Source organism: Lycium barbarum, chromosome 11, assembly GCF_019175385.1.
Source record: "Lycium barbarum isolate Lr01 chromosome 11, ASM1917538v2, whole genome shotgun sequence".
Classification (NCBI taxonomy): Eukaryota; Viridiplantae; Streptophyta; class Magnoliopsida; order Solanales; family Solanaceae; genus Lycium; species Lycium barbarum.
The window spans coordinates 11,589,505-11,611,992 of record NC_083347.1 but is presented as its reverse complement, the minus strand read 5'-3'; the positions used below and the strand labels follow the sequence as shown (position 1 = coordinate 11,611,992).

Sequence of the window (22,488 nt, the reverse complement as noted above, 5' to 3'; positions counted from 1 at the left end):
ATTTAAATCATATTCGACTGTGTTTTTAATAAAAAATATTTTATTGATTTTTTTAATTTTTAAAGCATATAGTTAATTTCAGTGATTAACTCAAATAAATATTTTAACACATGCAATAATTAAATATGTGTTATATATGCGAACAGAAATACAAAATAAAATATAAGTTAAATAAACGTCACACATTAACTGAGTAGTAAATGTTAAATTACATACTAACTATTAAACGGCACAAGAGATCGTACAACTTAAGAAAAAATATAAAACCAACAGGCAACAACAACTACTGATTTCTGTCGAGGCAGCGATTCTTTTTATGACCTGTTTGCTTGCACGTACTACACTTTCTAGCCATGTGAGCAGGAGCTATATCTATTTCATTCCTCCTTCTAGTTGTAGTCCGCGCTCCTGAACCCGAAGTAAGTTTTGTTTGAAAAAACTTAGTGTTTGATTGTAAGGTTATTTTAGTCAACTTTATTTTCAAAAATTGAAACCGTAGAAGTGAAATTGACATTCACAGCTACATTACCCCGGGATTTTTTCGTTGAAATCTATTGCATATCATCATCTAATAGGTAAATAAAACTGAAAATTTCACGCCAATTTGGGGAAAATTTGAAATTGAATGGGATAAAATGTGTTTTTTTTAAAATCGGCTCGGCCAAACTGCCTTACGGCTGTTTGTTTGCGTAGATCTCGAAAAAATACGCAAGTTAAAACAAAACGCGTAAAACGAATGTCTGAGCGCAAAGTTATGACCATCTAAAGTTTGATCACTTTACAACTAGTTTTCAAACAAAACTTACTTCGGGCACCTTTTCAACCCCTAAAATGACGATCCGAACGTCTACGTATCCTTGACGTATTGAGCCTACATTATTGTACGCAGAAAAAAATATCAGGTTCTATATAAAATATTGACGTTTCGGAGTCTTGACGCACGACTAATCATTGGTCAGTATGAAAAAAACACTAAGTTTTTTCAAACAAAACTTACTTCGGGCACCTTTTCAACCCCTAAAATGACTATCCGAACGTCTACGTATCCTTGATGTATTGGGCCTACATTATTGTACGCAGAAAAAAATATTAGGTTCTATATAAAATATTGACGTTTCGGAGTCTTGACACACGACTAATCATTGGTCAAAGTATGAAAAAAACACTAAGTTTTTTCAAACGCTGGGGAAAAAATTAATGAAAGGTATAACGTGGACTGATCTACGTTATACAAATAATTTTGTATAACGTGAATTGATCCACGTTATACATTTCAATTTTTTTTTAAAATTTTTCGGTGATTTGCTCTGACAGCCGAAATTTTTTTTTGGGTATAACGTGGATCAATCCACGTTATACCCGTTTTGGTATGTAAATTTTTTGATATCCCCTTTTGGTTTATACCGTGTATTTTTATACCCTTTAGGCTCCGGACTCTACTAACATACACTATCTGCACACACAACTTAGAACTCTAAAGTAAACAATCCGGTTTTTCAATTACAACAATCTACAACAAACGAGTGTAAACGAAGGTCCATTTGGCAGTTCTATAAGCCTTACTTGAACACTACATATATCAAGACAAGACACTGCTTATAACTAAACCTACAGTTTCTGCAGAATAAGTGGAGCACCATATTGGGGTTGAATAGTTATAATGGACTGAGGAGCATGTGCATAAGACGGAGACAGTTCGAATGAGAAGCGTTGTAGGATCATAGCCAAAGCCATCTTTGCTTCTAACATCGCAAAATTTTGTCCAATGCATACTCTGGGACCCCAGGTAAATGGAAAAAATGCGACTGGACCCTTTGTCGCACTTGAGACTCCATCTCTGAATCTCTCTGGCTTGAACTTCTTTGCATCTTCGCCCCATATCTCTTCATCGTGATGCAATAAGACTACTGGTAAGGAGAGTAGCACACCTGCTGGTAGCGATAGATCTCCTAATACAGTGTCTTCATTAGGCCGCCGCATAAGTGACAATACCGGGGGGTATAGCCTTAAAGACTCATACAAGATCATTGTCACCTGCATCAAAAATTTCTCCTCCATCAATGATATATTGCATGAAAATGGACCACAAAGTTATTATCCGGTACTTGCACGCTGGCGGGAGTTAGCATGTACCCATGGTGGAATATAGCATGAAAGAGACTTTACATAGGCTTAAACTTTGTCCCTAACTCTTTCCTATATGCGAAGTACTTATCTAGCTTGCGACTAGTCTGCAAATAAGAAAGATACTGCTCATCCCCTCTTCTTGGAGGGCGAGTTATCTCTCATTCATAAGAGGATGTAGAGTCTAAGTACATTGTCACAATACTACTGTATTCACATTTTATCTTTCGTGAAAATAGACGTGAACTTGACATAACTACACCTTCTATAGAAATTGTTTTAGAGTTTAAGCTGAAGCAACGCGAACGGACGAACCCACTGCCAATATATTGTACCTACCCCTGCTCATGCTAAGATGGATTCCACTAATATCAAGAAAGCATGGATATAAAGCTGACCTCCCTAGCGGCAACATGATATATTTAGTCTAGTATTAGGTATCAGAATTAGCAAACAATTTTTTTCTAATTTAGGGACCACGTATAGCAATAACAACCAGACAAACTCCAGGGCTGAGAACTTGAACCAACAAGAATACATACAATTTTTAGATGAGTCAATCCATCAAAATCTGGCTTCTGACTCCCAAAGACTTGTAACACCTCTTCTCTGGCCTGTGCCTGCCAATCTTGATGCCTACTCAACAAAATTAGAGTCCATACAAGCAACAACGATGTAGTTTCCTGGCCAGCAAAATAGAATAACTTGCATTCTTGAATGACTTCTTCAATGCTCAGTCCAAAATCCTTGTCTCCATGCTGTTCGATTTCTTTAAAATTAGATTCCAGCAATATACCAAGTAGATCCTCATTATTAACCTCTCCTGCTTTCATTGCCTTCACTCTTTTATCAATAATACCTCTAATTGAGGCATGAACACCCCTTTCAATTTCCTTCATTCTTCTGTTCCTCTTTGTTGGCAAAAACCTATGAAATAGTCCAATAAATAAGAAATTTGAAAGTGAAAGAGACATCCATCAACACATAATCAAACATAACAGCAAGACTTGATCATGTTGCATTTCTCAATGAACTTTGTAAAGGAGGAAGATGGCTATAATTTAAGCACATCAATTAACCTCCAGCCTGGGATATAAACCGTGCGTATAGCTTCGACAAAATTCTGAGCTTGTTCCTTTTGAAGTTCAAATATCCTTCTACCTTCTTCATAGCTACTGCCAAAAGCTGTCCGAGAGATCACGTCACTACTCAATTGCTGAAGGAGAGGCCATACGTCTATCTCGTGTGAACCCTCAACTGAAACAATGTCTTCCCATTTGCTCAGCATCTCAGTACAGCTCAAGCAAAAAGCTGGAAGCATATGCTGTTTAAGAAATGGTTAAGAGACAAGATGCAAGCAAGTACCTTAAACAAGAATAACAATCAAGTGCAAGTAACTGCTTCAATGAAATTAAAAGAAAACGGATTGCCTAAACAGAACCCGTTACAGTTACAAACCTTTAGCTTCTCTAGATGGAAGGCGGGGTTGATGATTTTTCTATGTTTTGCCCATTTGTCTCCCTCCTGGCTTGCTAATCCTTGTGCCAGTAACTTGATTAATGGATTTGAATGAGGCTTTTGATAAAGATAGGTTTTGGTGAATATTTCCTTTATAAGCTCAGGGTCCATGATGAACACCAGTGGTTTCGGACCCAACCATACAAAGGATTTCTTCCCTGCAAGCAGATGATTCCCTATTAACTTCCAAATTGAAACTAACAGGGCTTTTGAAAGATAAATAGAGCTGGAAATGATCCAAAACGCGACTCTCCGAGGAAATATGGAAGCATTTGAAATTAGAATGAAGACTGGTTCAATTTGGATTACTTTAGGTGATATCATTAGTTTTCCGAAACAGTTCATTAGCCAGAACTACAATTTGATTATTTTACAAAACAAACCAATTTTTAGTGCTAACAACAAATAGTTCCTTACAAGCAATTCTTATTTAAGCATAACCCTTTGCTTAAATAATCAGAACTAATTTGATAATCTACACCAACCAGGATAATTAGAAAAGCTCTAACTTGTTTTATTCTGGAAAAGTTAAACAAACCAGATCCTGCAAATTGTTCCTAGATGTAAGGTCAGAGTTCAGTTAAATCAAGCAAGTTTTTATCTTCTTTAAGTTTAGTGCCTAATAACAAGCTGAGGGGGTTGAAATTGAATAAAGCCCATATTTTGGGGATTTAAGTACAAGCTATACTACTCCTATTATATATCCAAATTCATCAACTAATGACGTGTTTGACCAAGCTTTTCGGGAAAAAATAAGTGGTTTAAGTGGTAGCAGAAGCAGAAAAAGGTAACGTTTTCCTATAAGGATTTCTGAAAACTTGGTCAAGCACAAATTATTGCTCAAATATTGGCAAAATTGGCTTCCGTATTAATTAACCAAACACGTGACTACTCTCCAAAAGTATTTTTCTCGAAAAACACTCCTGACAAAAAATACATTTTAAAAATAAACATATTCCGAAAGCTTGGCCAAACATGCTATATATATGAGACTGAATGGCAGAAAGGGGTAAATTAATGGAGGGATGAACAAATTAAAATCTTGACACAACTCTTTATCCAACTCATTTGAAAAAAAATCATAAGAGAAAGAGTAGTAATCAAATTATCCAGTCAATTAAGTTGCTATGAGTAAAGGAACTGAATGGGGGATTAGTGAAACATATCATATTTCTTGATGGTGTCAAGAAAGAAAGGCACCAATCTTGGGGCAATATCATCAGAAAGACTCATGGGTTTGGAATTAGTTTCCTTAATCATCCCAGAAAGCTCTTTGATGTCTCCATACAATATCCTGTAGGAATTTCCCTTCAGGCCTTGTCTTTTCAGTAACTTTTCCAACTTCTTTGGTCTGAACCAAACCCAATTCAACACTCTCCATAGACACACCAATAGAATAATTACTATGGCAGCACAACATGCTGTTACTGTGATTTGAGCACTGTCCATTTTCACTCAATCTTTGTGTTCCTCTATAGAATAGTTAGCTACTTGACTTTTCTTTTTTCTCTCTCCACGCCTTGCATTTTTTATACTCTTCTGTCTATTTTTACTTGTCTTTGTCTTGTACACTAAAAATAATTTGTTCATTTTTATTTGTTTGAAAAATTATTGAGATAAATTTATTATTTATATCTATTTTATCTTTATTATTAATAATTGATTAAAAAATTCTTAATAATTGTACATCATTACAAGAACTTAACAATAATTAATTGTCATTTTATTTATAGTTCTGTGTGTCAAGTCAATAATGAACGAATAAAAAATAGACGGAGAGTAGTACCTATAATAGTTGTTCTAAGGTCGTCATCAATGACGAGCAAAGTTGAAAATCTGAGGATTAGGATGTCAGCACGGAATTGAATATATTAACATTCTTGTTTCTTTCTGTGTTGCCACGAAAAAAATACGGCTTTTCTGGAAGACACGATCACTGGGCCCTATTTAAACTTTGCAGAAAGACGTCGCTGCCCTCCGAAGTAAAATAATTATATGCTCCTACCCCTCTTATTTTCATGCCTCTAAAATTATTTACCCGAAGTGTCCCTAAAATTATAATATCAACATGGTATATAAATATACTGAGATAATATCACATTCACTTATTCAAAAGTCACAAATTTTTCTAAAAAAAACCCTCTATGATATCATTTCTTATATACATACTAGTTTCTGAACACGTGCGTTTGTCCATGTTAAGTAGCACCTGCAATATAAATCATTATACTATGTAATAAGAGACAATCTAAATATTTTGTCGTCCTCTGTTGGATGCCAACCAGATTTTTCAACCGAAAGGCTCCTTCCTGTACTTTATGAGTTATGTTATTGACAAAGAGATAAAATGTGGGCCCCCTTGTGGTATGTGGATGATGTTGATTGTTATTTTTTTTCGAGGCTCTTTGCTCCAGCCTTTTTCCTTTCTTTGGTAATAATTGCCAATTTGAGGAATTTTAGTTTTTAAATACCCAAAGAGGTATAAGAGTTGTGATATCAATTACTGCCTTCGAATTGTCTCAAAATAATTGTAATTTAGAAATTCAGGACTAAAATTAACAATTATTGTCAATCATATTATTAAAATTTAAAAAATAATTTTTTTGATATTGCTCAATTTCAAAAAAAAATAATAAATAAGGATAACTTAGTAAATTATATTTTCTATTTTCTATTTTTCTTAATGGTGTGACGAACTAAAGCTACCTTTTAAAACCCTTAAAAGTTTAAACAAAGTCTGAATTTTCAGTTGATGTACTTTTTATATTATAATTTTAGTGTTAATTCAAATATGAATTTCTTGATATTCTTATATAAATCCATAACAAGAAAATTGTTCTTTTTAACTTTCAAGTACTTTTGATTGATATAACATATTAGAAGTCTTTAGAAAATATTATAGTACTTTTCAATAAATGACGCAACAAAAATAATAAGATAAATATTGAATACTTTTTAAAAACAATTGCAAATTTAATTTTTAATATTAGTTTGGGTCCGACCTTAGGACGGGCTCACAGGTACTATATAGTAATTTTAATTCTTTGATGCAATAAAACTGTTACACGTGGCTGCTAAAGCTGATGTTCCCTGCATATTTCCTTTCTTTACCCTTTGTCAATTTGTTGGGACACTAACACTGCCCTTTTTATTGGTGTATAGTTCAACTTTGGTAGATCTACCTTTTTGCCCCTTATTATGAGCCCGTTTGGATTGGCTTATAAGTTGCTTATAAGTTGTTTTCAGTTTTTTTGAGTGTTTGGCTAACCAGCTTAAAGTCATTTTGTGCTTAAAATAAGCTTAAAAAAATAATTGGGCCCATTTGACTTAGCTTATCTAAAGCAGCTTATAAGCTGAAAACAGCTTATAAGCCCAAAAAAATAAGTTAGACTACCCCAACTTATTTTTTTTAGCTTATAAGCTGCAAACAGCTTATAGGCATAAGCCCATCCAAACAGGCTCTATGTTATTTTTTTACGCTGTTTGTGTGTACATTTAGTACGGCGAATAAGTTTTTTCATCTAGAAATTTGTACAGATAATTTCACAAATCTCTTTTGAAAAACCTATAATGCATTATTTTATTAACATAAACATAAAAGTAAAAATCATTAACGGGTGATTTCTTATAAAATTAAAAATGAAGCCGTTATAAGTCGGCATTAATTAAATTATCTTTAAAATCTCTTGTTTGATTAACCGAGATTTAATTATTTTAATCATTGTTATACCCCATTTTAACCGGGTTATGGCGGAGTACAACATATTGGAGATTCCTATATTGCTTTATTTTAAGGAGTCGCCACCTAATTGATTTTAAGGTGAATTAGGACACCTAATTATTAACTAAGGTAAAGTGAAACTAAACCTCTGTTAATAGTCTGCTTAACCAATGTGATTCTAGGTAAGGGCTCTATATTATCCTAAAGGGAAGGGGTTAGGCATCCTTTAGAATCCGTTAACTACGGTTATCCGGCCAAACTTAGGTTAATTAATTAATGCTAAATAAGATGCCTGAAATTTAAGAAAAAAAAGGGGCTAAGAGATGTTGCTAAGGTTTTTTTTTTTAAGAAAAATATAAGAATATTGCTTAAGATAGGATTTAGAAAAAAATAATAATTTGCATAAAAAGAAGATTTTAAATGCCATTTAAAATAAAACTTATAAAAGTTGCTAAGACTTTTTTAAAAAAATGCTATTTAGAATGAGATTTGTAAAAATGTAATAATTTGCATGAAAGAAAACTTCAAATGCCATTTAGAATAAACTTATAAATATTGCAAAGACTTTAGATGATAATGCTAATTAAGTAAAATTTGCATAAAATATATAAGTGGAATAAAACGCGGGTTTGTGCAGTGTTTTAATAAATACTTGAAACAACTCAAACGGTGAGATATTAATTAATTTTTGCGATTTAAGAGCAAAATATGTATAAAAAAAGCTTATGTGAGTTTCCTTTATCCTTTTATTAACTATGCTTAAAAATATGCGTAATTGACTCGAAACTTAAGAGTTATTTATTAAATATATTCGAGCTTATATTTGTGTATTAGTGAAACTCCTAAGATAGTAAGAATAAAAATAATCCTTTAACCCAAAATGTGTAGGCGTGCTATTTTGCAAATTGATTATTCCGATAAAATAAATATTAGACATTTTTTAACAAGAAAAAAAAGAGAATTAAAACCTTATGGAATTTAATTCTAATTTTCCTTAAACTAACTACCCATTAAAACCAATCCCACTGATTTGTTAAGATTCATCTAAGTTAGAAAAAAATAAAAATAAAATAAAATAAAATAAGGTTAGTCATACAAATCAAAAATATACAACAGCACAATGAGGGAGAGAAAAACGGACTGGCCCATTTCCAGGGCCACTGTTGCAAATCTGCCACTGGAAATGGGCTCGGCCCACAGATCTTGGCCTGTTAGTTGTGGCCAAGAGGTTGGACAGAGAGGAATGACGTTTCGTTGGTCCTTGGCCCAATACCGAATGCGGGAAAAGAAACGAGTCCCTCGGACGCGTAGGCGGTGTTCATGCAAAAAGAAAAGAAAAGAAAGAAACAGGTTAGTAGACGATCCATAAGATTAAACATATAAAGATACAAAATTCAAAGCAGCTCCGTAAATTGTATATGTGTTATGTATACCTAGGTATATTTGTGGAATCAAAGAAATTCCTATTAAGGCTCATCTAAAACAACAACATTATAAGGATGGAAACCTACCCAAGCATGTTACAGCGGTAAAAGAGAATAAAATATGCCCAGTCGAAGTAACAGATGGCCAAACACAACCCAAATAAAGTCAATTGAGCACAGATGCAAAGGAAGCCCAATACGGCGAAAATAAGGAGACAATGCCCAAATCAAAGGATTTTACAGTATAGAGGTTTGCAATTCTGAGCCCTTATGAGTGGTATTCATGTTTATATTGAATATACAGGTTTTATATATGTCATGTATATAGGAAGACACAACGGGATCACAAGGGTACAACAATGAGCAATTTTGACAATGCCAAACTGACTGTGGATAGACAGCAGTTCAGAAACAAGGCTTCAAAAGTCATTTGACAGGTAGACATGCACACTAGATATTCTATTACTTATTTGCAGTTTTATTATGACTACAAGGAATCAAAATAAGCATGAGTTTCCACATAAAGGGGGCTAACAGACAAATAGGATACTAACATTTTATGGGTTTAGATCAGATTTCAAAAAGGGAAACAATGCACTTCCAATCCACATGGGACAATCACGATGAAATACTAATATTCATAGAAAGGGAAAGACATGCTCAAGTGTAAAGAACACCATCTAAACAGACATTCAGCCAAAGATGACACATTCAAACATATATGAGATTACCAGAGGACATGGAGTATTAGCAACTATCAAGTTTAAAACCTATCTTGGCACAGACCACTTCATGAGAACACATACAGGATTCTGGTGAGCTTTTAACACATTCAAGTACTTCATTTGTTTGCAGGTTGTTTATACAGAGGTACATCCACTAAGTCTAGCATGTTTCAGGCTTTAAATCATGAATAACCCTTTAAAGTAGACTGGACTTTAAGCTTAAACAAGATTCATGGCAAGACTACACTACCATAATGGGATTTGGGCAAAGCATGTAGACTTCTTAATCATATACTTTCCAAAAAAAATTTAACCTTTACCATAAACGTAACATACTTGAGTGCAATGTGCTTAAGCTATTCATCAAACCATGGACATTAAAGGACAAAGATGATCAGAGACTTCAACAGGTTTAACAGGTTACCCAGTGAGTTCATAGGTGCCATGGTTTGCATTTAGAAGCCCTCTAAAACACTCCATATACATTTTAAGACCCAGGATTCATATTATATGATACTACTTCGCAGCATTACGACAAGTCATCCACAACCATTATATCTCAACTCGCGTATGAAGATAAGATTAACAAATACCTAGCAACACAATCTTTTATCCTGTTAGCAAACAAACATCTGATTCCTAACGAAAATACTAAACACATAACCATGTCTTATCATTTAAGCAGCACCAAAGATCAAAACATGAATAATATTTTAATGCCTTTTACCATCAACATACCCTATCATATATAGTAGAAAAGAAATCATTCATCATATATAGCTTAACTTATACACTGCCAACATAAAAAATCTAATAGCATGATTTCTAAGCAAATGAAATCTAACACATAATTCTATCACTCCAGCTAGTTCATCATATTTCGACGGTGAAGAAAACGTAAGGAAAGATTTAATTTTTGATAAACTGACCTTTTGCGGGTGCAGCGAAGTGAGGCGCGCGTCTCCGATTCACGCTCGAACACTTCAAATCTCCGAGTTTGCGGAGACTCGGATGCGAAACGATAGTAACGGAAGTAACAAAGGCGAATAAAACAGACGATTCAATGCTTCGACTACCCAAAAATAGTGGGCTAATATTTAGGGGAAATTCCACAGCTACAGATACTCCCGTTCAAGGAATTTTATCTGGCCAAAAACGATCTAATTCTTGGGGAATTTCACGAATCCAAAAAAAGATCCGGATTCTTTGGGGGGGTTTTTCCGATCGAAAAAAAATCCGCCCCTCTTTCGAATCTTTCCCCTTTCTTTATAATTGTTTGAAGGAAGCGAGCGAGGGAAGAGCGTGGGGAACAGGAAGGAGTGGAGGGTGGAAGTGGCGACAACGTGTGGAAGTTCAGTGGAACAGAGGGATGGAGAATATGATAAAATAGGAGGGGGGACAAGGTGTGGTGGAGGCGTGATGGAGGTAGTGGGCTGTCAGAGCAAGTGGGGGGGAGGGGTGTGAGGCGGCTAGGGTTTGGGGGGTGAAGGGAAAGGGAAGAGACGAGGGGAGTAGAGGAAAAGAGGCGGAGGGAGTGAAAATGAAGGGAAACCCCAAGGGGTTTCCCTTATTTTGAAGCTGATGCGGGTTGGACCCGGTCCATTTATGGACTGGGTTGATTTTTTGGACCGGGTATTAAGAGAATGGGTTAGGGAATTAAAAACATGGACTGGTCTAAAAATTGAGATAAAAAATATGGGCCAGCCCAAAAATATTTAGGAGTTAATTGGACTTTGATTTGGGGTCCGATAAATAAAAAATACGGACTGAGTGCACGAAATAGTTTGGCTTCTAAATTTAAATAAAAGACCTGTTTAAACAACTTGTGTTAAAATATTGCTTAATATGAAATATGCAATCCTTAATGCTCAGATAAAAAATGGCGTTGTAATAGCCGTGCAATAATATTTCGAAAATCCGCAGTAAAATAAACACTATTATTTAATTATGCAAAGATAAATGCGATGCGTGTGCGTGAGCTGGTAAAATGCCGAAATTATAAAAATTGTGAATTATAATAATAGTAATAAATAATAATAATAATAATAATAATAATAATAATAATAAATGCGATAATAGTAATAATAATAATTGATAGAATAATGCAATGACGGTATTGATAAGAGGCTAATAATTATAGTAAACATAATATATATTTATTTTATTTTCTAAAAAATATTAGAAGCACAAATAGGTATTTCGGAGGAGAGGCGGGACAAAATTGGGTGTCAACAACTTGTCCCTCTTTGCCCGGTAATGATGAAAAGAGTTGTCGGGCAAAGACGTTGACTCAGTAGCCTATTTTGTCTCGGCTAAGGGAAACTTGAAAGGATTATAACCGAACTCCGGTCTCTGAGTTGCCTACATATCTCGGGCTGCACGAGAATCAGGTCGAGTGTAGTTCTGGGATGCCTACGACACTTATGACTGGCAAATTACGATTGGTGCGCATCTTTGCAAAATATTGTCCCAGTGTCGAGTTATGATGACACTGGGTATTGTGATAGAACTCTGAAAATTGAGTGTGCTGGAATGCGAACGGAAAATTTGAAATTGGAGCCGAGTGTTCGAGGTAGATCATTGACCCTTGTCGGAAGTTTGCTTATCCTTCCCGACGTATTGCCCCAGTTCGCTGCCGAAGAAATAGTTCCACGTTGCGCTAAAGCTCCTGCGAAAGTTTAAACTAGATAAAAATAGTCAGTAACAAATAAATATTGAAGTAAAGTGATGCAAGTGCGGTGAAATGCGGCTGCGAGCGCACGCAGGTCATTTGAAAATAATAATAAGACAGGGCAGGTGCGGTGCGATGTCTTATGCAGAAATTTTCAAAGGGCGATGCATGGCCCAGGCAGTATATGAAAGCGATGCAAAGGGCGGTGCGCAGCCCATGCATCATATGAAAGGCGGTGCGCAGCCTTATGCGAAATTTTTAAAGGGCGGTGCATGGCCCAAGCAATATATGAAAGCGATGCAAAGGGTGGTGCGCAACCTATGCATCATATGAAAGGCGGTGCACAGCCTTATGCAGAAATTTAAAAGGGCGGTGCATGGCCCAGGCAATATATGAAAGCGATGCAAAGGGCGGTGCGCAGCGCATGCATCATATGAAAGGCGGTGCACGGCCTTATGCCGAAATTTAAAAGGGCGGTGCATGGCCCAGACAATATATGGAAGTGATGCAAAGGGCGGTGCGCAACCCCTGCATCATATGAAAGGCGGTGCTCAGCCTTATGCAGAAATTTAAAAGGGCGGTGCATGGCCCAGGCAATATATGGAAACAATGCAAAGGGCGGTGCGCAGCCCATGCATCATGAAAGGCGGTGCACAGCCTTATGCAGAAATTTAAAAAGGCGGTGCATGGCCCAGGCAATATATGAAAGCGATGCAAAGGGCGGTGCGCAGCCCATGCATCATATGAAAGGCGGTGCACAGCCTTACGCAGAAATTTAAAAGGGCGGTGCATGGCCCAGGCAATATATGAAAGCGATGCAAAGGGCGGTGCGCAACCCATGCATCATATGAAAAGCGGTGCACAGCCTTATGCAGAAATTTAAAAGGGCGGTGCATGGCCCAGACAATATATGAAAGTGATGCAAAGGGCGGTGCGCAGCCCATGCATCGTATGAAAGGCGGTGCACAGCCTTACGCAGAAATTTAAAAGGGCGGTGCATGGCCCAGGCAATATATGAAAGCGATGCAAAGGGCGGTGCGCAGCCCATGCATCATATGAAAGGCGGTGCACAGCCTTACGCAGAAATTTAAAAGGGCGGTGCATGGCCCAGGCAATATATGAAAGCGATGCAAAGGGCGGTGCGCAACCCATGCATCATATGAAAGGCGGTGCACAGCCTTATGCAGAAATTTAAAAGGGCGGTGCATGGCCCAGGCAATATATGAAAGCGATGCAAAGGGCGGTGCGCAGCCCATGCATCATATGAAAGGCGGTGCACAGCCTTATGCAGAAATTATAAAAGGGCGGTGCGCAGCCCATGCAACATATGGAAGGCAGTGCGCCCAAAATATCCTATTTTAGGGTGGAAGAACCCGTGTATCCTGTTTTAGGGTGGACAAACCCAAGTATCCTATTTTAGGGTGGAAGAACCCAATATATCCTATTTTAGGGTGGACTAACCCAAGCATCCTATTTTAGGGTGGAAGAACCCAATATCCTATTTTAGGGTGGAAGAACCCAACATGTCCTATTTTAGGGTGGACGAACCCGATGTATCCTATTTTAGGGTGGAAGAACCCAATATGTCCTATTTTAGGGTGGACGAACCCAAGCATCCTATTTTAGGGTGGAAGAACCCAATATCCTATTTTAGGGTGGACGAACCCAAATGTTGTGCGTTTGCGAACAATGATGTTGTGCGGTGCTTTTGCGGTGCGGGACATTTGAAAACAGTAGTGCATATGCAGTGCGGGACATTTGAACGTAATAGTACATGTGTAGTGTGGGGCATTTAAAATAATAGCGCATATACAGTGCGGGGAGTTTAAAGCAATAGTGCATATGCAGTGCGTGGTATTTAAAATAGTAGTGCATGCAGTGCGGGGAATTTAAAGCAATAGTGCATATGCAGTGCGTGGTATTTAAAATAGTAGTGCATGCAGTGCGGGGAATTTAAAGCAATAGTGCATATGCAGTGCGTGGTATTTAAAATAGTAGTGCATGCAGTGCGGGGAATTTAAAGCAATAGTGCATATGCAGTGCGTGGTATTTAAAATAGTAGTGCATGCGCAGAGCATTTGAAAGCAATAATATTTGTGCGTGTTATAGGAAGATTCAAACCGCTCGATGCGCAGTCCCTGCAAAGCTGTAAGCATACTTTGGCTTCCGCAACTGGAAGCCTGGGTGATATTTCACCTTGCTAAAATGTTTCCATGAATAAAATTCCTGCGCTCAAAGAAAATTATGAGTTTCGAAATTCGTGTTGATTTTGAATCATCCTTTGCTTCATGACTTTCGTGATGTTTTCTTGATGCTGAGATTCGTATGCCGTGCATTATCGTTGAGGAGTAGCTAAAAATCGGTTCTGCGTTACTCAAAGAAAATTTGTTAGTATAAAAGGAAGTGGTTGCCTTGCGTTGAACATTGAGCTTTGGCTTTGAATCTGCGCTTCTTGTTGCTATGCCATTGCGGAAATCTGATTATGTGAATATGGCTTGGGATAAACCGTCTGCAAAATTTCTCCAGTTCGGCTATGGGAGGAAAATTGAGATTTTTTATTTATTGAGACCGGACCCAACATGGGCGCCTACGTATCCTGCTACTAACAGGAATCAAGTCGACCGTAGTTCATTGAAAAAGTCTAGAAAAGATTACAAGATAGCGGCTATTCCTAAAGATGGGCATGTGGAGGATGATATTCTCGAGTAGCGAGATGATGTCCCTATCGGTCTGCTTGACTTGTTGCACGCTTTCTTTTCAAATGCCTTGGCGCCAGTTTCGATGAATCGCCCTTAACAACAGTTGTCTTTGTGTTTGCAATATTACCGGTCGAAGGCTCTAGCTGTAGCTTTATCTTGCCACTTTCAATCATGCTTTGAATCTTAAATCTTAGTGCTGGACATTCTTCAATGTCATGTCCTTGAATGTTTGAGTGATAAGCACAACTCTTAGATAAATCAAAATTTGGCGGTGGATGCTTAGGTATAAATCCCTTCTTTGGTTGTAGAATACCCTTAGCACTCAACCTCTTAAATATATTTGCCAATGGTTCATTTAGAGTAGTGAAGCAAAAAGATTTCCTTTTCTTTTTATGTTGAGAGCTTGATTGTGCTTGGTGAACCCGTCGTTGATAGCCTTGCTGGGAGTTTTGCTGACGAGGACATTGCATAGTGTCATAAGATTGAAAAATTTGGTGACTTTTATGGCATTGCGCTTGATGCATAGTCGTGGAAGCAAATTGGTTTTGCTTCATTTCACTTTGCAGATTTCCTAGTATCTCCGCTTGGAAGGTTTGGTGAACGGCTTGTGTTGCTGAGCTATCTGTAATTCTCCCTTCTTGAATGGCGTTCTCTAGTTCTCTACCAATCCTAATCAAATCAGAGAAGTTGTGTGCACAAGCTCCGAGCAACTTATCATAATATAAGTCCTCCTGAATTTGGATGAAGGTTGAGATCAATTCCCTCTCGGATAATGGAGGATGTATTTTTGAAGCTTCTAACCTCCATTGTATGGCATATTCTTGGAAAGACTCATGTGGCGTTTTCTTTACTCTGAGCAAATCGGCTATGTGCGGATCGCCTCCATTGTTAAACTCGAATTGCTTTACAAATCCGCGGGCCATATCTTCCCACGTAAGCCATTTGCTAAAATCTTGTTTAGTGTACCAAGAGAGTGCTGATCCTGATAAACTTTGAATGAACAATCTCATTCGTACGGCTTCATTATGTCCAATACCAATTAATCTGCTGCAATAGTCCTTTAAATGAGCGACGGGATCTCCCTTCCCTTTGAAAGTGTTAAACTTAGGTATTTTGTACCCTGACGGAAGCTCAACGTTTGGATGCACACACAAATCTTCATACTTCAAAATCTGGAAATTCCTTGAACATAACTCTTCATTAATGACTTTCCTCAAATTGTGGAGTTCTCTTCCCAAATCTTCATGGTAAAGCGACTTGATTTCCTTTCCAGGCCTCATGTATGGGGATATTGCCAGTTCGTTTTTCTTACTTTTCTCGAATTGAGCGGTGGTTATGGAAAATTGAGGATTAGGAATTACCGCTACTTGATCGGGAGTGTAGGTTGAAGGCATTTGTGGAATGGTATAGGTAGGATCTAAGTGAGGCGAAATGGCTAAGGAAATGTTGCAAATTGTGCTGGAAGTTGAGGTTGTGTTAGGAAGAAGGCTTAAGGTATTTCCCAGATTGACTACAATATTTTTTCGAACCACCTTTCCCTTGCTATCATTTTGTTCTTGCACCAAACCCATACCGGTGTTGAAAGCTTCAAATCTCTCTGCCATTATAGTCTCGTCCTTAATACAGATTCGCAGCCAAAACAATGTTCAATGTCAGACAACCTTTTAAAGAGAAAAGTAAAACTTCATAAACAAAATAAAATGTTAGTGCATGAAGTAAATGCCCAAAATAATGTATATATATATATATATAGTCTTTTTTTTTTCCTTTTTTTTTTTTTTTAAGTTAGATTAGTTCGTGATCTAATTAAGCGGGCTCTAGATTAGAGATGACTTGAGTCATATAAAGAAAATGAATGGATGAAAATGAATCATCAACTATTTGGCTCTGACGGTTGCGAATGAATCGGAAGAAAAGAAAACTACATTGGAGTGGAACATGCCATTTGAAGAAAGGTTGACTCATATCGAACGCCAAAGCTTGGTTCTGAGTTAATTCTTACCAATTTCTGCATACATTTTTTTTTTTTAAATTTGTCCCAGTTTTAGGACGTTTTGAAAAGATGTCTTGGGTTGCATTCCAAAATTGTCCCAGTTTCATGCTCCTTCGTTTGGGGAATATTAAAATTTGTAGTAAATAAGACCGGGCCTTATATAGGCTGCCTACGTATCCTGTATCCGACAGGAAATCAGATCAAACGTAGTTCGGGTGGTGTGTAAAAAGTTTTTTTTTTTAAATAATGCAAGAGATTAGCTCAGAGAAGATCATGATTGATCGGGCGCAAGACAATTGAATTTAATATACCCGAAGTTACGAGGCACTGGCGGGTTGCAGAATGTCAAGGGCAGGAGACCTATGAGATTGTCCTTCGACTTGTATGCCAAAAATTGGAATTAATGGGTGCGCGAAGATAAATTTCAACGACCTAGGATGACGCGATTGACTGAGCGAAGAATCCGCAGAAGCAAGGTACTCGAACAACTTGATGGCAAAAATCGAACAAATATCGAGAAGTGCCATTTGATAGATTGGACCAATAGATTTGGACATCTACCAATATAAGAAACGATAAATGCTGATAGTAAAAGTTCCATGACGTAAACCGAGTGCAAAATGGATTCTACGTGGCATGGAGCTAACGGGTCAAATGTTTCGTCGTTTGAGACAGAAGATCATACCCGTAAAAGAAGGACACAAAAAGCTCTAGAATTTGTAGTTTGATGCGAGACAAATTGTTCGACACTAATAGATTTGAGTAACTAAGCAAATAACGATAAGAGAATGCCTATTAAAACAAAGTTGGAATGATAAGAGTTAACTTTAAGGATTTTCAAGGCTAGTTCATGTATGCGAAAAATTAGGAAATTTCTTCCGACGATTAGAAATTTGTCGGGAGTCATGCTAAGAATGCGAACGATCTTAAAGGTGCTCTAGAGTGGCTAAAGTGCGCTAACCGCGGAATGAATAGTTTTTTTTTTTTTGAAGTGAAGATGATGCAAAAATAATTAATGAACAATACACAATTGTGCGGCAAAGCAAATATGAATTTTACTTTTCTTCTGAAACAAAGATGATGTTAGTATTTTATCAAGTAATAACTTTTCACAAATAAATTCAAATAAGAGCCTTCAAATAAATTTAAGCAATGAGCTTGACATAAGGTTATAATCGCAAATGAATTCAAAAGCAAGCATATTAAAGGAATTCAAGTAAACCACTTAGCAAGCAAGCACGCATCTTAAAAGCTTATAACTCAAGTATATAAAATAACAGCCACGCGTGTTAATACGTAGGGGACCTCCTTATGCCCGAGGTAGGCCTAGCGTATATTTGAAAGATGAAAGAGCCATTATATGTCATCCCATTTGCTCTTTTAATTAATTAAACGAGTCTATTCCCAAAATGAAATACATAAATATTTTTAAGCTTTATTACATGCCAAACAAGAAAAGAAAAAAAAAATATCCCTAAAAAAATAAGCTAAGTTCAATTGTGTCCAAGCTTCTTTCAAAACTTGCGCTCTTCATGGCTATCTGCATCACAAAAAGGTTAGTAAAACCTCACCCTCCTAAAGTTTAATTAATTAGAGCAATGGTCGATATTTGGCCCAATCAACTTCAAATAATGCACACATAACATGATAAGCGTCGCTTGGGGTCATGAACCCACTTGGACATTTGGACGAGGTTGACTAATGGACTTAATACGCCTTGGGTATTAAGCCTTCCTAGGTCCGTGCATGTTCTTAAAAGGGTTTTGGCTTAGCTTTATCTTAGGCTGACTAGGAGTTGGCTTCCTATGACACAAGGTTCCCGAGCGGACTACTCGAGTGAGAAGGCTACGTGGTCCCCGTTACTCGGGCACCCCGCGCATACGCCAACTCTCCTAAAATTTGGATTCTACGAAGAAAAATTTGCGGGTGCACAAAACACACCTCGCGTGTACGTGTGATAGTGTGAGTTTTCCAAAAGTGGAGAAAATATGAACGGAATGCCAAATTAAGGAAAACAGTAACATATTATTACATAGAAAATTTCACATAATAAAGCAATCACTTAAAAGAACATAAAAGAAACAAACACGGCAACAATAAAAGCCAACATAAAGAAAACAACCAAACATCCAACAAATTAATTATTAACCTAAGTTTGTTATGGTTAGAACCTAGAAGTCCCCAGCAGAGTCGTCAAGCTGTTATACCCCATTTTAACCTGGTTATGGCGGAGTACAACATATTGGAGATTCCTATATTGCTTTATTTTAAGGAGTCGCCACCTAATTGATTTTAAGGTGAATTAGGACACCTAATTATTAACTAAGGTAAAGTGAAACTAAACCTCTGTTGATAGTCTGCTTAACCAATGTGATTCTAGGTAAGGGCTCTATATTATCCTAAAGGGAAGGGGTTAGGCATCCTTTAGAATCCGTTAACTACGGTTATCCGGCCAAACTTAGGTTAATTAATTAATGCTAAATAAGATGCCTGAAATTTAAGGAAAAAAAGGGGCTAAGAGATATTGCTAAGGTTTTTTTTTTTTTTTAAGAAAAATATAAGAATATTGCTTAAGATAGGATTTAGAAAAAAATAATAATTTGCATAAAAAGAAGATTTTAAATGCCATTTAAAATAAAACTTATAAAAGTTGCTAAGACTTTTTAAAAAAAATGCTATTTAGAATGAGATTTGTAAAAATGTAATAATTTGCATGAAAGAAAACTTCAAATGCCATTTAGAATAAACTTATAAATATTGCAAAGACTTTAGATGATAATGCTAATTAAAGTAAAATTTGCATAAAATATATAAGTGGAATAAAACGCGGGTTTGTGCAGTGTTTTAATAAATACTTGAAACAACTCAAACGGTGAGATATTAATTAATTTTTGCGATTTAAGAGCAAAATATGTATAAAAAAAGCTTATGTGAGTTTCCTTTATCCTTTTATTAACTATGCTTAAAAATATGCGTAATTGACTCGAAACTTAAGAGTTATTTATTAAATATATTCGAGCTTATATTTGTGTATTAGTGAAACTCCTAAGATAGTAAGAATAAAAATAATCCTTTAACCCAAAATGTGTAGGCGTGCTATTTTGCAAATTGATTATTCCGATAAAATAAATATTAGACATTTTTTAACAAGAAAAAAAAGAGAATTAAAACCTTATGGAATTTAATTCTAATTTTCCTTAAACTAACTACCCATTAAAACCAATCCCACTGATTTGTTAAGATTCATCTAAGTTAGAAAAAAATAAAAATAAAATAAAATAAAATAAGGTTAGTCATACAAATCAAAAATATACAACAGCACAATGAGGGAGAGAAAAACGGACTGGCCCATTTCCAGGGCCACTGTTGCAAATCTGCCACTGGAAATGGGCTCGGCCCACAGATCTTGGCCTATTAGTTGTGGCCAAGAGGCTGGACAGAGAGGAATGACGTTTCGTTGGGCCTTGGCCCAATACCGAATGCGGGAAAAGAAACGAGTCCCTCGGACGCGTAGGCAGTGTTCATGCAAAAAAAAAAAAAAAAAAAAGAAAGAAACAGGTTAGTATACGATCCATAAGATTAAACATATAAAGATACAAAATTCAAAGCAGCTCCGTAAATTGTATATGTGTTATGTATACCTAGGTATATTTGTGGAATGAAAGAAATTCCTGTTAAGGCTCATCTAAAACAACAACATTATAAGGATGGAAACCTACCCAAGCATGTTACAGCGGTAAAAGAGAATAAAATATGCCCAGTCAAAGTAACAGATGGCCAAACACAACCCAAATAAAGTCAATTGAGCACAGATGCAAAGGAAGCCCAATACGGCGAAAATAAGGAGACAATGCCCAAATCAAAGGATTTTACAGTATAGATGTTTGCAATTCTGAGCCCTTATGAGTGGTATTCATGTTTATATTGAATATACAGGTTTTATATATGTCATGTATATAGGAAGACACAACGGGATCACAAGGGTACAACAATGAGCAATTTTGACAATGCCAAACTGACTGTGAATAGACAACAGTTCAGAAACAAGGCTTCAAAAGTCATTTGACAGGTAGACATGCACACTAGATATTCTATTACTTATTTGCAGTTTTATTATGACTACAAGGAATCAAAATAAGCATGAGTTTCCACATAAAGGGGGCTAACAGACAAATAGGATACTAACATTTTATGGGTTTAGATCAGATTTCAAAAAGGGAAACAATGCACTTCCAATCCACATGGGACAATCACGATGAAATACTAATATTCATAGAAAGGGAAAGACATGCTCAAGTGTAAAGAACACCATCTAAACAGACATTCAGCCAAAGATGACACATTCAAACATATATGAGATTACCAGAGGACATGGAGTATTAGCAACTATCAAGTTTAAAACCTATCTTGGCACAAACCACTTCATGAGAACACATACAGGATTCTGGTGAGCTTTTAACACATTCAAGTACTTCATTTGTTTGCAGGTTGTTTATACAGAGGTACATCCACTAAGTCTAGCATGTTTCAGGCTTTAAATCATGAATAACCCTTTAAAGTAGACTGGACTTTAAGCTTAAACAAGATTCATGGCAAGACTACACTACCACAATGGGATTTGGGCAAAGCATGTAGACTTCTTAATCATATACTTTCCAAAAAAAATTTAACCTTTACCATAAACGTAACATACTTGAGTGCAATGTGCTTAAGCTATTCATCAAACCATGGACATTAAAGGACAAAGATGATCAGAGACTTCAACAGGTTTCACAGGTTACCCAGTGAGTTCATAGGTGCCATGCTTTGCATTTAGAAGCCCTCTAAAACACTCCATATACATTCTAAGACCCAGGATTCATATTATATGATACTACTTCGCAGCATTACGACAAGTCATCCACAACCATTATATCTCAACTCGCGTATGAAGATAAGATTAACAAATACCTAGCAACACAATCTTTTATCCTGTTAGCAAACAAACATCTGATTCCTAACGAAAATACTAAACACATAACCATGTCTTATCATTTAAGCAGCACCAAAGATCAAAACATGAATAATATTTTAATGCCTTTTACCGTCAACATACCCTATCATATATAGTAGAAAAGAAATCATTCATCATATATAGCTTAACTTATACACTGCCAACATAAAAAATCTAACAGCATGATTTCTAAGCAAATGAAATCTAACACATAATTCTATCACTCCAGCTAGTTCATCATATTTCGACGGTGAAGAAAACGTAAGGAAAGATTTAATTTTTGATAAACTGACCTTTTGCGGGTGCAGCGAAGTGAGGCGCGCGTCTCCGATTCACGCTCGAACACTTCAAATCTCCGAGTTTGCGGAGACTCGGATGCGAAACGATAGTAACGGAAGTAACAAAGGCGAATAAAACAGACGATTCAATGCTTCGACTACCCAAAAATAGTGGGCTAATATTTAGGGGAAATTCCACAGCTACAGATACTCCCGTTCAAGGAATTTTATCTGGCCAAAAACGATCTAATTCTTGGGGAATTTCACGAATCCAAAAAAAGATCCGGATTCTTTGGGGGGTTTTTTCTGATCGAAAAAAAATCCGCCCCTCTTTCGAATCTT

General features: G+C 36.5%; 2 protein-coding genes across 4 annotated transcripts; both read right to left on the bottom strand.

Moving 5' to 3' along the window:
- Window positions 1-1,454: 1,454 nt before the first annotated feature.
- LOC132620460 (cytochrome P450 CYP72A219-like) lies at window positions 1,455-5,186 on the bottom strand. Of its 3 annotated transcripts, none has more exons than XM_060335135.1 (5): window positions 4,810-5,186; window positions 3,583-3,801; window positions 3,204-3,448; window positions 2,667-3,051; window positions 1,455-2,034 (listed from the first exon to the last, which is right to left on the bottom strand). In XM_060335135.1, the coding sequence occupies exons 1-5, from the start codon at window positions 5,089-5,091 to the stop codon at window positions 1,609-1,611; spliced, it is 1,557 nt and encodes a 518-aa protein (XP_060191118.1). In that variant the 5' UTR covers window positions 5,092-5,186; the 3' UTR covers window positions 1,455-1,608. The 3 variants fall into 3 exon arrangements, with proteins under 3 accessions (XP_060191118.1, XP_060191120.1, XP_060191119.1); XM_060335137.1 differs by having other exon boundaries at window positions 3,583-3,834; window positions 4,834-5,186; XM_060335136.1 differs by having other exon boundaries at window positions 3,583-3,800; window positions 4,843-4,981.
- A 9,719-nt stretch (window positions 5,187-14,905) lies between these two features.
- LOC132619426 (uncharacterized) lies at window positions 14,906-16,486 on the bottom strand. Its single transcript, XM_060334337.1, has one exon. The coding sequence runs from the start codon at window positions 16,484-16,486 to the stop codon at window positions 14,906-14,908; it is 1,581 nt and encodes a 526-aa protein (XP_060190320.1).
- Window positions 16,487-22,488: the final 6,002 nt, after the last annotated feature.